A 17,390-nucleotide genomic window follows, 5' to 3' on the forward strand; every position below is an offset into this window, starting at 1 on the left:
AGAGACAGAGAGGGAAGGAGGAGAAACACCTTTTCCCACGACTCGCAGCAATGGCCTGAGGTAATTTGGCTTTAGTTTCCAATGCGTTTCCCTCGACTGCACCAGGAACTGTTGATTTGTCCTGCTATCTCCCTCTCACACATAAACACAAACCGATGTATCACTGTAACTTTTGTTCAAATTTCATGCTGTCTCTTTGCAGACCTACGTAAACCAACCTTATTTGCACTGAATTGAACAACAGGTCTGTGGAGCTCAGAGCTACAAGACAATGTTGGGGCCGAGAACATGAAACGAAGAAATGTCGCATACCTAGGCTTAATCTCCCTGCTAATCTTGCTAGCCTGTATACTCATATATGGACCGCACGAGGTGATTAGGATGCAAGGTAATTAGGATGCAAGGTAATTAGGATGCCCAGACAAGCACTACCACGATTACCACGTATGTCACTACTCAGTGGATGGCTCAATTATTTAAGTGAAAAAGGTTGTCTTCTTCTAAATTTGTGTGTCGTGCTGCAAACACACATTTGCATATCTAAACTCTTGTGTATTCTTCATGAATCTAATCATCTAACCTGGTTTTACTCTGAATATATGAAAAACACTCAATGTTAGAAAGCCTGCAGCCTTCAAAATAAATGGAGATTTCATATTTGTCTTAGGGTGTAGTATCAGGTGTATAATGTAGAAAAATCCAACCTTTTTTAAAAAAGGAACTTCTTTTGAGTTATTTGAATATGCATATGCATACATCCATGTATATTATCTCTCTGTAAAGGTGAACTGACTTTATGAGAAACGAAAGGGAAAAGCAACAAACATGCACCAAAACATTTTTAAAAACATTATTCTGGGAAAAAAACAAAACAAAAAAAAACCCCAAACCTATTCTTGAACTGATTTGCCTGAAAAAACTCCGATGAGGAAGGTAGTTTTCAGAAAATTCTAAGTACCTGAGCCCCCTTTTTACGTCAATTTGCCTTTTCAGCCAGAATGATATCATCAGTAAAGGAAAGGACCTGGAGTATTGACTGCTGTTTGATGCATTAAAATAGTAAAAACCGAGGTGCTTAGGGACATGGTTTAGTGGTGGAATGGCAGTGTTAGGTTAACAGTTGGACTTGATGGTCTTAAAGGTCTTTTCCAACCTAAATGATTCTATAAGTCTATGATTATTGTTGGATAGGCACCTCCATTTACACGGAATGGGGACCTGCCTTTTCTTTCTGTTATGCTGCTATTGGTCTAGAGTAACTCTATGGCAACCAACTCCAGCCAGAAAGCAGGACATCATCGTCCTCCCTCAGCTGTACACAATTTCCACAGCAGAGATTATTCTTATGTTAGAGATTCCTTCAGCAACCTTAAATAGGATGATGACCTTATTGCACTGTGTGCTGAATATCCGTACAATAAGACATATATCCTTAACTCATTAAAAGTGCTCTGTTTTAACTTCCACAGTGATTATCTGATTATACACTTTTCAGGCCTTATCTTCAATCAGCACTGGTTAGTCTTTGACATTTTAACAAAACAGAGCCAAGCAGGCAATGAAGCTGATTAAGGCAGATGATAGTTTTTAAAAGTTCAGACATAATGTGCAGCCAGTTCCTCATTGCACAATGTTTACTTAAGTTCTTGAAAAAGACAATTTAAATAGCATTACAATTACAAGCCAATTATAGTTCACTCTTCCACACCAAATTTTTGTCCTTTTTTTTTTGAGTAATGTTGTCATTTTGGTTTTTTTTAACAAGCTCCCACCAGTTTGTCCTTTCCCATAAATCAACAAAAGCACAAAGTGAAAGTCTGTCCATGCCACGCAAGGCAGATCCATGTCAGTGCCATGTGGCTCTGCTGGGACAGCATCCTCCACCCAAGTGCCATAGATGTGTGCCAGGGATACGTGTATGGATATACCCGCTAGAAGTGTGCTTAAATACACTGAAATACCTGACCCCTGTGTCCTCGGTGAAGTGGCTGCTTTTCTCAGAAGTCTGTGCAAGCAACAGCCATGTCTAATGATGCAGCTTAACCTCTTGCCCAAGTCCAAAATGCATCTTAGCCCACCTTGTGTCCACATATAAATATCACTAGGTCACTTAACACTCCCAGCTCCCCTCCATAAAATATTTGTCTGGCACTTGAGAGCCAACTCTTCACCTTAGGTTGTTAAAAAGTATAATTGGAAGTCCAGCTTGAGAGGTTTCCTAATCATCTCCACAGGGAAGACAAACTACCCTGTCCTCCCAGCCTTAGAAACTCCCCACTTCACATACAGAAGTTTATGAGCTGGTTTTGCAACTTCTTATTTTAAAAAAGCAAGTAAAAAAAAAAAAAAAAAAAGAGAACAAGAAAAAAGAACCCTCAAAGTTTACACACTTCTTTTCTTTACCCATGAATAGCTTTCTGAGGAAGAGACTGTTGCTCCTTCTTGCACCATGGTGTGCACACCTCCATTAAGGATAAGAAGAGACTTTGCCGCTTTTTACAAACTTCTCGGAAGGCTTCCCTGGGCTCTCCGGTGCCATCACATCACCAGTGATCACCAAGAAGCAATATCCAAAACTCAGCTAAGGGGATGCAAGGGGAGGGTGTGAATTCAGCCAAGGCTGCTCAGAGCTAATATCCTGGAGTGGTGAGGACACAGCTGTAGTCAGGAGAGCCTCAGAGGAAAGGTCTCTTGGGTGCCTGTGCATCCCCCATCCACGGACAAGTTTGACAGCCTATTAAATACACCTACAAATTCCTCACTTATGAACAGGTAGGAAATATCCTTCTTAACCTATAATCAGGGGTGTGATGTGGATGCAGATGGAGCATGGGTTGAGACACAACCCTTGTGGTGGACGGGCAGGTATAGATGTGGGTCTGGCAGCAGCCAGCACTGCTGGGGCAGCCCTCTGGCAAGCACATGGCCGGGCAGCCTGGTGTAGCTGGTGTAGCTTTTGTGGCTTTTCTAATTTTTAACTGTTTTTAAAAGGTAAAGAGGGAATAAAGCCCCATGAGAATCTCTTTTGCACAGCCACTAATTGCCTCGCTGCAGCAGTCTGGAGGCACAAATACTCACGCAGCGCTTCCCAGCTACAAGACATTGTACAAAGATTAATCCTAGCAACAGCCTGGTGGGGCAAATCCAGGTAATCTCCATTTTGCAGACTGGAGGAGAGGTTAAAAGGAAACCATCAATTTTAAAAATGCCTCCTTAGTCTGGAAAATACGGCATTATTATTGTTATATTTAATGTCCTGCAATTACTATGCATCAAAGAGATTAAGGGGAAGAATATAGGGGCTTGCAAGAGTGCAGGCTCTGTTTAATGATTTGTGTCTGTCAAAAAATAGGCATTCTCAAATATGAATGTAATGTGCATATATTATGTAAATAACGCACAATAATACGCCTATGCCAAATTGTATGATTTCTGACTTCCATGGCTGGTGCAGGGCACCTCCACGCTATTCTAAGAAGCAAAGACCCTGCCTCCACTAGCCCTGCGTGCCCTCGCTTCTGGCTGCAGGATGCTTGCAGCTCAGCAGAGCACACTGCAGTGCTTAGAGGGGCCCAAGAGCTTGGACCACCTTGAGACCCATCTGTCCTCAACATAGGTGACCCTGGAGCTGCAGCCCAGCTAAATGTACGCAGGGGCTGCCAGCGGGGATAAGGGATAGCGCAGGGTCACGTTCCCTCTTCCAGTGTGGCCAAGGCTGGTCTAAATGTCACGCTTGCACCCAAGCAGTACACCACCAGGTGGGACTGGGCCCCTCGCTACAAGAAAGATGTTGCATTGCTGGAAAATGTCCAGAGGAGAGCCACAAAACTGGTGAGGAGTCTAGAGCACAGGTTTTAGGAGGAGCGGCTGAGGGAACTGGGTTTGTTTAGCCTGGAGAAGAGGAGGCTGAGGGGAGACCTGATCGCCCTCTACAACTGCCTGACAAGAGTCTGTAGGGAGGTGGGGGTCGGCCTCTTCTCCCTGGTAACAGATGATAGGACGAGGGGGAATGGTTTGAAGCTGCACCAGGGCAGGTTTAGGCTAGACATTAGGAAAAACTTCTTCACCGAAAGGGTTGTCAGGCTCTGGAATGGGCTGCCCAGGGAGGTGGTTGAGTCCCCATCCCTGGAGGTATTTAAAAGAAGGATAGATGAGGTGCTTAGGGACATGGTTTAGTGGTGGGATGTCAGGGTTAGGTTAAAGGTTGGACTCGATGATCTCAAAGGTCTTTTCCAACCAAAGTGATTCTATGATTCTATGATTCTATGTAGGGACTAGAGCCTGGGACCTGGGCTGGATTTAGTACCCCCTTCTGCTGAGAACACACTACCTTCAGAGCGCTGAGCCCTTTGTATTGCTTTCAAAGTATCACAGACAGTGCCCCAGTTTTAAAGACAACTTCTGGTGATCAAAAGTATTTGGGCAAATTTTCTACAGAGCCTTCAAAATGCATGACTCGGGTGCCAAGTCTCTCTGCTGCTGTCTTAAAAATAAGTGCATCCTCCACGACTTCCCCAGCGCAGGTGTTGGGGATGCCCTTTTGTTCACCATTTGGTGAGCAAATCTTTGAGCCACATATTACATTTTTTTTTCCCTGCAAACATAAGGACTAAAAGCTAACATTTTCTTTTAGATACGCTCATCACGTGGCCCCAAGAGCTGAGCTTTCTTCCGAAAAAAGAAAGAAAGCAAAACCCTCAAATATCGTAAGACTTGAGATAAAAATTGTAATAACGTGGTAGTTTATGATATGCTACAGATAAGATTGCCAGGGAACTCTGAGCCTGAGTTTACTTATCACAGCTTTAATCCATCAGCCTCAACAGGGTCATTTGTAGTTAGAACAGAAGGTTCTGATCTCATTTTTTATATACTTTCTGACCACCAAAAACAATGCCAAAAACCCCTGAGGATAAACCAAGAAAACTAGAAATAAATGCTATGCTGTGTTACAGCATGTAATTCTTGCCCTGTTTCCTTATAGACCGGTTACTAAATTTAGGGGAAACGTCCACAGCAATTGTGTCATGGAACAACAATGAAAAACTTACAGGTGAGCCAGCTCAGGGAGGTGGGAAAGAAAATATAAACAGAAAGAAATTGCATCACGTAACACAAAGTGCCAGCTTCCAAAACACTGAGACTTTCGCTGTCCCTGAGCATAAGGAAGGCAGAAGGATGGATGGACAGAGAGACGCATTGAGGAGCAGAAAAAGAGAGAGGAGGGGAGAGAGGAGGAGGGAGGGAGGGAGGGAGGGAGGGAGGAAGGAAGGAAGGAAGGAAGGAAGGAAGGAAGGAAGGAAGGAAGGAAGGAGGGAAAGAAGGAGGGAAAGAAGGAAAGAAGGAAGGAGAGAAGGGAGGGAGGGGGGAGGAAGAGAGGAAGGGAGGAAAGGAGGAAGGAGGGAGAGAAGCAAGGAAGGAAGGAAGAAAGGAAATTTCTAACAAGCTGGTTATAGTCTGGGATATTATGAATGCCACATCATCTCCGAGAGGAGGACTCCAATTCAACTTTAAAAGCACAGAGCAGCCTCAGGGGTGTACACTGGAGGAGAATCTGGGCCATTATTTGTTACCTGACTAAAGTAACCATGGGAGGGTTTATCAGCTGGAGAGATTTAAGCAAATGGAAAGCAAGTAACAGCCCTGACAAAAGCCCCCTTGTTTCTGTGAACACAGAAACAGTGAGGTACACTTTCAAGTGCCTTCTCTAGAAGCAGCCCTGCCTGGTGCAGCAGGACGAGGCGCCGTAGCGACGGTGGCATTGCCCTTCTCTTCCCTGCTTCTTCCCACTTGCATGGGTGGTACCACTAACTCCAGTACGGACAACGCGATTTTATTCACAGCAGCTAGGAATATTTCCTTCCAAAAGGCCTTTGCAGAATCGCAAGTAATGTCTCTAATTTTCTCGTGTCTGTCCATCTTTAATTTCTCCAGATACTGCAGGCAAACAGAACATCAATGCCTGTTCCTTCTTACCACACTGGAAGAGCTTAAACAATATATTCTCCAGATAAACCATGAAGCAGCTTGGCAGCCATGTGAAGAGCTGTAAGCAAGTGAAACCACCCCACCCTTTGGCCCCAAATGTCACTTCATCTCAAATGTTGGTCATTAGGCTCCAAAATCAGTCCTCGCTTTCCTAGAAGTGGATGGATACTAATGCTCCAGGACTATTTGGATGAATAACCCTTGTTCACAAATACAGCAACAGAGTTAAGGCAAAGGGAGGGCAGGCTGAGCTTGGTAGGCAGACAGCTCTCTGGCAACGGCTCTGCCTGTGTTTAGTCCAAGCACATCACATGGGTCTCCCCGTGACAGGAAAGTCACAGCCTTGTAATAAATAGTTCCACTGCAGTCAATGGTGTCTCAGTTACAGCATAACGAAACCACCACGCTGCCTGAAGTCAGTTCCTAATAGCCAATGCACAGTCATTTCTCCCCTGAAATGAAGTTTAAGCAATCTCAGGTCTCCTCATGCCTCATCTTCTAAGTGCAAATATGGTAAAAAAGTCACAGATTACTGAGCTGGCAAAGTAAGTGACAGTAAAACATGGCCATGAGCAATATTTTCTTTAAGACTGGCAGAAATCTCAGAAGCTCTTTGAAGATGAGCCTAAAAATGAATAGTGAAAAGGGAGCGGAATCAGGATGCACCTGGGCATTACTTATTGTAGAAATAACACTGACTGTCTTGGAAAGGCTTACCCAAAGCCACATGGATATAGAAAATAAGTTGCAATGAGGAGCTGAGGCCACATCATGCCTGGGTTTACCCAGAAGCATCTTTCAGAGGAGTGAGGGCACCTTCTCTATCTACTATAGATTTTCAGCAAGTAACTGATTTCCAATAACAAATGCAGTTTTGGGGGACACCAAAACATTTCACATGTTGAAGGTAAGTTCTGGATGAAAAAAAAATATGGTGCAAAAAGTGTAGAAATCTTAGAAGATTTATTTTTACCATCTAAGAAAAAACTGCTTTGATTTTGTGTTCTGAAATGGTGTATTCCCTTTGAACTTGACCTGAATTCAATAAATGAATGAAAACACTAAAAATAGGGTTAGACAGCTCTGAAAATTAATGGACAGCTTTTATATGGGCTGGAGGGGGAAGAAAAACAAGATTTTTGGCTGTCCTGAAAGTCACTACTTTTTAATTTAGCTGAAAACAAAACAACACTCCCCCAAAAATATCTGTTTCAGGTTGAACTGAAGTAAGGTATCTGTGCTTTTTTTTTTCCCCAGTTTCACTACAAGAAGGAGAATCAGAAATTCAGACTTCTGTACTGAAAGTCCCAAGCTTTTTTTTCCTTTTAATTTTTTTTTTTTTTTTCAAGAGAATGCATTGAAACCTCATGTTTAAATCAGAGTGGGGTCTGAGTGCAGAACGCAGCGTGGCTTCACTCAGGGGCGATGGCCAAGCTGGCAGGGGCAGAGCCCTCTTAGCAGAGGCATCCTGCCCACCCAGCCACCTCTCACAGGTCTCCCCCTCTGCCTGGGTGATGCAGGAGCACAGCCCTCACACCAATGCCAGGATTTAGGATTGAACATCCCACCTCCTCCTCAGCACCTACTCAAGGTGCTGAGTGCTCCTGGTTTTTGTATCCAGAGGCAATTGGGAGGCACTTCACAATGAGCCCAAACACTCACAGCGTCCATGAAGAACCTCATCCTCTCATCTACTGAGCTTGATTTGGGGTATCCCCCCTCCTCCAAAATCTGCCAGTTGCTAGATCAGCTCAGCTCCCTGGTGAAACCTCGCCCCAGGCCAAGGGGAACTAGGACCTGAGCTTGCCATCTTCCCTTCTCATGGCTTCAGCAAAGCCCAGCTGGGAAACGTGGGCACCAGAAGGAAAAGAGCCTGGGAGCTGCAAGATAAAACATAAGCAATGGGAAATCTCATGGCCAAGAGGCAGGTGAAAGGATGCAACACCTGCAATATGCGAGACTGATAGCAAAAAGGAGGGTTTCATCATAAAATGAGGATATAATTTATGCAACAGTTAAAGACATCGGAGTTCAATGGCATCTCTCTTTCACCAGTAAATGCAACAGCCCATAGAGTGAGAAGTGATAAATCAGATGCAGCCTCATTCCCACAGGGCTTAACGCCTCCTCCCAAACCTGAATGCCCCCACTGCAGAAGTGGGCACCTGCCAGAGGGGCCTCCCCAATGCACCAGGGAAGGGCTGAAAGCCCCAAATTCAACATCAAGGGTTGTGCTCACCGAAGGACACCAAGTTGCAGGCAGCTGTGTGTTCAAAGAAAGGCACAGGGAGATTATTTTTTCTGAAGAAGGGGAAAGCAACTCATAATGAAACTGTGATTTGACTGGGATAGCTGGAGCCAGAACCTGTGCTTTGGCCCCTTGGCAGTGCTGGCCATGGGCAATTCACTTAATCAATGTCTTGTTTCAAGAGAACGTAAAAGGGGCTTTAATTAGGCAAAACATCAGGGTATGCTTTCTACTCTTCTGTGCTTTTCAAACAAGGTATCGCTAGCTTTCATGATGCTTGGATCGGGCTCTTTGGACCACCTGACTCAGAGGATATGCAGAGGCTGCTCCTTCCCAATGACCTGCATCTGCCCGTGTGCTTTACAGACCTGTTTTACATCGCTGGCCACAACAGAGACTGTTCTCATATACATGGAATCGATCATTTTCCATTTAATCACGCTGATTATTTACATGCCTCACAGTAGGGAGAGCCCCGGGGGAATTACACACTTCACAATGAGTTTGCTTTGTGACCTCGATGGACAGCAAAAGCCCTTTTTACCATCTGAAGCAAAACAAGCCAGCTTACAAAGCGTAATCTTTCCAAGAGAAGGGAGCAAAAGGAAATATTGACATTTGCAAGTTCTGGATTCACTCTTCAGGGATTCACTCTTCCAGGGACTTTTCTAACTTGGAGCAAGTGAACGTGCGCTCCGAGTGCCTGCGAGATAAACAGCAGCACGAACGCCCACTTTCTTCCACCTCTGCCTGCCCTGCCAGCTGAGACAGTAAATGCTTTTGGCAGGAACCATCTCTAGCTATCTGCTTGGCATCGCTCGAAGCCTGACACCGCAATCATCGCACAAATGCCAGGCCGTATCCACACCTCCCACTTACCAGCCACCACCCGTAGCTGTCTTCTGGGATCAAGGCATTTTGTGAGGTCAGGAAAGGTTGCATAGTTGAATTAAATCTCTGATCAAACCAGAGGGAATGTCCCAGCTCAGAAATGCAGGTGCGACAGCTGCACGGTCTCCTGGGGTACTTGAAGAGTTTTTGGACTTGCTCTGAAAACTGCATGATGAGATGTCTCAGATCCCAGGTGGTCATGGTCACCTGGTGCGTGTAGTTCAGCAGAAATGATGTTACCGTGATGAGCAAAAAGGCAAAGGTAAACACTTTAACATTCCTCCTCCTTACGCCAACCATCTTTCCCACTCAGGTTCTGCCGTCACTGCTGACCAAGTATGATATAGGGTCCAACGTAAGGCAAAAATGAAAGGGTGCTGCAGGCACTTGCCAGTTACCACACCAGGCTTAGGCTGAACATGCCGACTTCATGACCTCCATCCATAAGGGAAGAAGCTTCATTTCCCCCAAATGGGCTTAAAAAAGGCAAAGCTGGGTATTTCCTTTCACCTTCTCACAGTGCTTCCAAGTCTCTTCCACCTCTCTGTGACCTGCTGCTAACCTCTCCCACAGAAGATTCAATGAAGACAGACCCTTGCCCTTCTGAGTACCAAAAGATTTAGAGGGGAGCAATATCAGCATCAAAATTTAGCTTTTCTGTGTGGGAGCAACCCATAAATTAAAGCAAGCAAATTGTAGAAAGAAGAGGGTGGGTTTTGTTTTTTTTTTTCTTGGAATTTAGTTCATGAAGGATCAGATCATCCAGGGATGTACATTCCAGCAGAGGGATGTGCTTTGATGTCCATTTAAGCCATGGAGAGCAGTTTGCAGCCTGGAGACAAACACACGCACAAAAAGAAAAAAAATGATTATTGTCAGAAAGTTTTTTGCATTCCTCCCAACCTAATTTCTCTGCTTTTCTCTGCCAATCCCAAAACTTCTTATCAGCTCAGAGCCCTCGACGCAGCAGCACCAGCTGCAATTTCTGCTGCGATATTTGCATACCGAAAAGTTTCAGGGTGAAATTTCTGAAAGAGCAGAGCATCGACCTGTGGACATTGAGTCCCTTTGTACTGCATCGGCCCCAGCAGCGCTCGGCTTTCTTTGAATTACAGTTTGTAGCCGTTTGAATGGCAATGACTCACCTCCTTCCCTTAGGCCGACCTTGATAGCCACGAAATACACAGCAAAGTATTCATAACTCAAAGCAGCTGAACAAAAAGCACTCGGCAAAGGAGGGAGAAGCAGGGCAGGGAGGAAGAGGAATTGTTTCCTTTCTCTTCCTCCCCAAAACCGGCTTAATTTCTTAAGAATTGAGACTGGACTCGTGTTCCAGAGAAAGCCAAGCAAGAACAGCTCATATGTCCTGGGACAGACAGAGGAAAATCAAAGTATAAATGGCCTTTGTTTCGCGTGGATTATTGCTGGTTTTCCTGCCAAGGTGAGGGCAGCCTGCGATCTCAGAGAGTTCCTGTGCGATCCTGAGCCCGGCAGAGGGGCAGGGGGCTGCTTCGCCTCGGCGAGTTAGGGGATACGGAGGGACCCAGAGCTGCTCTCGGTTCCCCTCCTGCTGTCCCCTGCCTGGCAGCAGTGGTTTCAACGAGTTTTTAGAAGTCAAAAAATGGATCCCGCCTTCCCACAATGCCATTGTTTTGTGGAAAGAAAAAAGTGTTGTGGTATTTAAAGCTTTGGATGTTTGCAAAAAGTCCCAAAAGTGCCATTGCTTAAATAACACTCTTCTGATTTAAAAAAAAAAAAAAAAAAAAAAAAAAAAAAAAAAAAAAAGAAGAAAAAAAAATTTGGAGAAGCAACTGTGTCAGAATATGTGCAATTTATGAACAAGCGAAAAGCTCAGCAAGAGAAGTCTCATTTGCTGCTCAGCTGCAGGCTTCAGACCAGCAAGCAAAGAGCAAAGCTGCAACTGTTACCTGTTAAAAACCACTATTTTAACCCCTTCTGTGTGCCACGCTGATGCGGGATCCCCCTTATTTCATCACCCAAATCTAATGCTTATCCAGACATGGGGGAAGTGCATCTGGTGGCCACAGGTCTGGGCTCGGCGCAGCATCCCCAGCTTTGCTGCTGGTTTTACTCTTGGGGATCCCCAAGGAGCTGCCCGAGGCCAAACTGCTTTTCCAAGGGGTTCGACATGGTATCTTGGAGACAGCACAGGCCTGCTGTTTAGAGGCGATGTGTAAATATTTACCGAGCCCCGTAAAGCCAAATCCAAAGGCAGGAGCCTCAGACCGTGATCTTAAGCCTTTGCTCTGCTTCAAGTTTCTCATCTGCAGCACGTGATGGGCAGTGTGTGCCGTTCAATTAGCTGCTGTTTGCCAAATGCCTCGAGATTTATTTTAAGTCTGGCCCTTACAATGCATTTACAGGAGCTCAAGGGCTGACAAGCGGGTCAGGCTGGATAACAAAAGGGTTTATTAACCTCGGCTGCTCGGGCTCGCCTGCACCAGTAAATTAAACAGCACTAGGGAACAATCCTGCACTCGTTTTCACTTTTTAAAGGGAAGTTTTGGGGCTAACCAGAAGTCTTCCAAACTATTTCTGGGGACAATTCTGGAATTGCAACCCAAAAGGTGGTGGGAGTTGCTGCCTCTGTGCCTTGGGGAGTTAGAAACGCAGCTTAAGAGCATGGCGCCCGAGCATGGCCCCGTCCTCACCAGCTGGCCTCTGTGCTGGAGAGCAGCCCCAAACTCATTTGCTTTACTAGCCTGGATGTAGTTGTGAGTCTAAACAAAAACACAGCCTCTAAACCCCCCAAAAATATGCCAGATCCCAAGAAGCAGATTGATTCTCCATTTATGGACTGGATAATTCAAGCGCGGCGATGCTGGCGGGTTGAACCCCTGCTGCTGTTAATGCTCAGCCAATTTGGTATTTGTAAACACAGTTCCTGCTCTTCTATTATTTTTTTAAGCTGAGGAGAGAGGGAGATTACCCAGTCTTTCTTGGAAGAGCCTATAAAATGGAGTATTGTTCATAGAAGAAAGAGTTCTGGCCTCCAAAACAAACACCCATTTCACCAGATTTTTTTTTGGTTTTGTAACTGAGGTAAGGTTAAACTTATATTTAGAACTTGAAACAAAAACCCAACCCAAACCAGTGTTTATGCAGTGGACTGCAGTGCCTCCGAACTCCTAATCATCCCATCTTTTATAGCATGTGATGGAAAGGTGAGAAACCAGAAGAACTCCCAAGGCCTTTTTGCAGTGTGGAAATAAAACACCGGATACTCTATTTTAATTCTTGCTATTTACAGTTTCCTATGAAAGCTCATGTTCCCTGTGGGTACTCATGATAGAAAAAAATATATATACGACATGACAGAAAGGCTCTGGGGACTGTAAATGTGATTCAGGGCCTGAGAAAAAGGAAGGCTGAAACGAACGGAAAATGCTGTCATCAAGTTCACTGTGACTTGGACCAGGACCATTTTTTTCGTATCTTAAAACACACGTTAGATCCAACCCAGACACCAGTACTCTCTTTCCAGCATATTGCACCGCATCTCAGACCCTCCCTGCATCTCCCTCTGCTCACATATATTCATAAACCTTCGCAACAGGGTTTCCATCGGATTCACCAAAGTACTGGGAAGTGGGAAGGGCAGGGATGGTGCTGAAGCAGCAGCTGGTGCGGGAAACCACGCAGGGCTGCCAACCCCAACGGCTGTGAATGCTTTACCTCCTGATACTATTTGCGATCGTTAATTTAAGCCATCACAAGTAAGCAGCGTGATACCAGCCGCAGACCTTATCAACATACCTCGGCGTGACCTTGGCATTAGGACAACCGTGAACAGGCTCTTTTGGTCTCAGCCCAGAAACAATTTCTGGCAACTTCAGGTACAGAGATTTAAATTATGTGCCCAGCCCTCACCCCAGCTACGGTCCCCCTGAGAGATAAACAGAGTTTAAGTACGGCGGGTGTGCTATCCCAGCCCACGCCAGCAGTAGGTTAAGCTACCTTAAGCGGTTGGGTGCTTAAGGTCTTAGTAGTGGTCTGGATTTCTCTTGCTACCTTCCCACCTCCTCCCCCTTCTTACATATACCCTTGTCCCCATGTAAGACACCCCTGTACACTCCAGGATAACTTATTTATGTCGCAAATAACCAGTGGTATGCAATGCAGGGAAAGTGTGAAGTGAGGTGTCCCAGGGAGGAGCCAAGAGGGGCAGGGTCAGCAGAAGGGGCAGGTTCCTCCAAGCTCTGTCCTGAGCTTAGGAGTGGGTCCAGTGTGATTAAATGGTCATAAAGGAGAGCAGAGCTTAACCTTTTGTCTACATTTTATATTATAAAATATAACGGGATCAATCCATTGCAATTCTTTAGTCTTCATTGTCTTCTCGCATTTTAGAAAGAAGGAACAGAAAGAGCTTTTTTTTCCTTTTTTTTTTATTCTCTGGGGCAGATCTTTTTTTCTGTATTGTAAACTCACAATCTGAAGAATGTCCCTGGTCCCTTGCCAATTTGGCAATTAACAGACAAGGATAAAAACACATCAGTTCATGGACTAATATAAAGCAATTCTTAACACCTTCTGGAAATATTTTTTTGACAAATCCACCTACGAATGCAATGTATTCTCACTGCACTTGTTAGGTTATGTGATCACAGCTCATCTGCACACCCACAAAGGAGCAGGGAGAGACAATGGCAGGAGGGGAGCCCAAATACTGCCCTGCCCCAGCTGCTCCCAGGCCCATCCCAGGAGCCATCAGCCCATCAAAGGCCCTTCTGCACCCACCCAGAGGAGCACAGGGGCACAATGGCAGGGGGAGGAGGGAACCCAAAATAAGGACTCAGAAGAAGAGACAGCCTCAGCCCCAGGCATGAAACTCACCCAGATGAGTCAACACCAGAGCACCTTTGGGACTGAGATGGGTTGCTGCCTGGGGCCATGGGACACTTACTGGGTGCAGCAGAAGAACATCTGGGGATTGCACAAAATCTGTGTGGTCAGCCACACAACACTAACACAATGCTTCACTTCTTGATTTGGTTTTGGGGTTTTTTTTGAAAGATGGGTCTTAAACAAAAAGCATATAGAAAATAATAATGAAAAAACAGCGAGAAAAAAAAACACTGCACTTCTTCTTGTCCCCCCAAGTTGTAAATGTCCCACCGTGCTAAGGTAGAGTTCGACCCCTTTTTGATGCTTACTTTGCTAGCAAAGAAGTACTTAGTACCAGCACCACTTTGAGGAGATCTTTGTTAGCTCGTGTTCAATGCTGACAGTTCAGGATCCAGCTTTTGCCTTCTTGTCTGTAACTTACACTAAAATCCCGGTGTGAAACGCACTTCTCTAGTTTGAAGTTGCCAGCATTTTCCAGAGACAGCGTGTCGGGCAGAACAGCACAAAGGCAACAGGGAACAGCATCCCCATACAGAGATATTTCAAACTTTCCATTCACTGCTTGAATAGTTCAAAGGTTCTGAAGTCCTTTAGACTCAAAACCCATATACCCACCCACCCTGGCAGAAGATGGGGAAGGACAACGCGACCTGCTGTGGCTCTCTGATGACTGATGGTGGTCATCGTACAACCATTCTACATCCCACACTATTTTACAGCTGGAAAATGTGTACTTCAAGGAGTGGAGATTTGCTGCAATTCAACTTCAAGAGACTGTGCTGTGCTAGAAAGGTCTCAGCAGCAGAACTGCGAGTGCCCATTTTCAGAAGCACGGCTCAGAACCCTGCCCTGCAAAACCTCCAGAGATGAATTAGTTTCCCAGCTAAGCCACTGACAGCTATATTGTTATAAAGCCTTTTGGCAACACAAATAGTATGTCCTCAAGCATCCTTCCAGCTGTTTTGGGACTTTCTTCCCATCCACACTCCTCATGAATAACTCCTTGAGCAATGCCTCGGTCTCTAAGCCCTGGCCTGGGAGAGGATGGAAGGTTAAATCGTGCTTTACTGCACCCACGGAGGCCCAGACCAGTCTTGGAAGATGTCATCCAAGGGCAGGAAAAAGCCTGCCCCTGGAAAAATACACATACATTTCCGCCCCAGGTCTGTGCTTAGGCCGAGAGAGGAACAACGGAGGAGACTGTTTCACTCCAAACCACAGGCTTGTCTGCCCTGCCCCAGCTCATCGTTGTCTACCTCCTACTGCCTGGAGCTGGCTGACATTTAGAAAGAAATGCTTCATTGGTCTGACACCTTGCCAGAGACTTCGGAGCATGAGGCTTTTGCTACGTGAGATAGCCTGTGCAATTACGAGACAGCCTGGCAGCCCGTCAGAGTTAAACACAGGGCAGAAACCTGAATCTCCCGTAACAAGGTGATGCTGGGAGCCCATGCAAGACCTCGAGCCCACCTCCTCCAGCTCCAGGAGCTCAGTCTCAGCAAGCATCAAAGGCCACACGAGGGTCTGGAAGACACGAGGGGTGCTGCCTGTGCCCCAGCACAGCCTCTGCGACTTCAGGCTGTTCATGGTGTTGCTTCCCACATGCCACTGGCCCCATGGCCCTGGCAAGCAAAGGGGACCCCTGTACTTCTCTGACACCAAAAGCCACCACAGGATGCAATTTTGGAAAAGCACCAGCTGCCACGTGACTTTCCCCTCTTCCATGCATACCAACTAGAATCAGACTGCGTTTTCTTTCTCAGAGCTGACCCCTCTCACTTGTCCGTCTTTACATCCTCACAGGGATGACATGGGTGCTGCTGCCCCACGTGCCTACAGCCTCAGAAAAGGAGTCCCGCCTGCCATTTAATCAGGGAGAAAACTGCCCCAACCCCTGACCATGCTGTGAAGCATAAACCTGTTTGACTGCCACTGTCAAACGGGGTCACAGCATCGAAGCTGGACAAGCCAGTTGGAGTATTGCTCTCAGATGTATTAAAATGGTCACTGGAAAACTAAGCTGCTGATAGTAACATCTTCCACAGCTTCTGCCTTGCTAGAAACTGATTTTGGAGAACCCTACCTCTTTATACACTCTATTAATTGAGAAATGGCACCTCTGCCTCCCTGATGGTATTTCATTTTTTTTCATAAATTCCAAATCCTCCCCAGACACATTGATGTTTTAAATAGCAAATATATCACTTACAAGCTCTTAAAAAATATTCTTTTCCTTCTTCATTCTGTAGTTTACAATGCTGGACAGACCCATAGGTTTAACCTGCTGGACTATGAGAGCTTTTCTCTGGTGGGCCAATATCCACCGATGGATTGGAATGGGAATTTTTGTGTAGTCTCTACATAGGCCAGCATACCGAGAGCCCAAAGTTGGGCAATGAAAACAATAACTCTTATGGTGAAAATCCTAAACTAAAATTTACTCGTTCACTAAAATTCATTCACTCTATCTCTGTGAAAGGCTCTACCTCAAAGAGTTCTTTAAAAACATCCAAGCAGACAACTGGACACAATAACATTACTGTTTGATTCCTGTTGACAACCTTTGATGGCAGAGAGTCCATGGTGGACAAAGTGCCCTTGTACTCTCAAACCCTTCCCATGCCATTAGGTGATTTGTAGGCTGGGATCAAAGCTCTGCTACCCTTTACTTGGGAAAAAGAAGCTGTCAAAGGGATTTCCAAGGCACCCACATGTGTTTGTACCCAGAATATTTCTTTAATGGTTCACGATAAGACAACCGTAGAGCTGGAAAGGAGTTTTTCAAGCGCAGTGTGGTTTTATTTCTTTTTTTCTGATCAGTTTGTCAAAACTGAATCTTTCTGTGTATTTTCCATCTTGATTTTATGTTTCAAGAAACTTTCAGAAAAAAGGATCTTTGACATTTTAAATGACAAATTCTAGTTTTCATTTTGCAAAAAAACCTTTTTCTAGAAAATGTGTAATTTATGGTAATTAAAGAAAAGCACAACATTTAGAAGTTCAAAATGGAAAAAAAGCTCTATTTTCACTCCTGCTAGGAGAAGGGTGAAAAAAGTTATCACCTCTTCTTTTTGGTTTTACTTCATATTGGGCTGACTATGTATTTTTTTTTTAAGTCTTGCTAATTCCTTTGAGACAGTAAGAATGCTACTTTCAGGTAATCCAAATACAGAAAGACAAATTAACAGTGGCAACAGCAATAGTAGAAATAGAGGCAAGCTAAAAGTATCATAGAAGCAAATTCCTGTACATGCATTAGTTTCAGTTTTATAGGATTACAGGCGAGGATATCGGATTATTTCAGATTATAGGACACTCTAAACTAAAGGTGGAACTGAATCACATTGACAGCAGGTGTTTTGCTAGCCTGTCTGTGAGTATCCAACTCAAAAATATT

At 45.0% G+C, this 17,390-nt stretch overlaps 1 protein-coding gene across 5 annotated transcripts in view; it reads right to left on the reverse strand.

The window, feature by feature from the left end:
- The window catches only part of ST3GAL1 (ST3 beta-galactoside alpha-2,3-sialyltransferase 1), a 94,835-nt gene that overhangs the window by 36,409 nt on the left and 41,036 nt on the right, over positions 1-17,390 (reverse strand). For all 5 annotated transcript variants that reach the window (XR_004843199.1, XM_009647994.2, XM_035903413.1 and 2 more), the window contains exon 2: positions 9,116-9,959. Coding sequence is in view for 4 of the 5 variants with exons in the window: in XM_009647994.2 (XP_009646289.1) it covers positions 9,116-9,427 (312 nt within the window). In the remaining variant the exon portion in view is untranslated. The remainder of the gene's footprint in view (positions 1-9,115; positions 9,960-17,390) is intronic.

The sequence above is a fragment of the Egretta garzetta genome, unplaced genomic scaffold (genome assembly GCF_000687185.1).
Source record: "Egretta garzetta isolate BGI_Z169 unplaced genomic scaffold, ASM68718v1 scaffold50, whole genome shotgun sequence".
NCBI classification, from domain to species: Eukaryota; Metazoa; Chordata; class Aves; order Pelecaniformes; family Ardeidae; genus Egretta; species Egretta garzetta.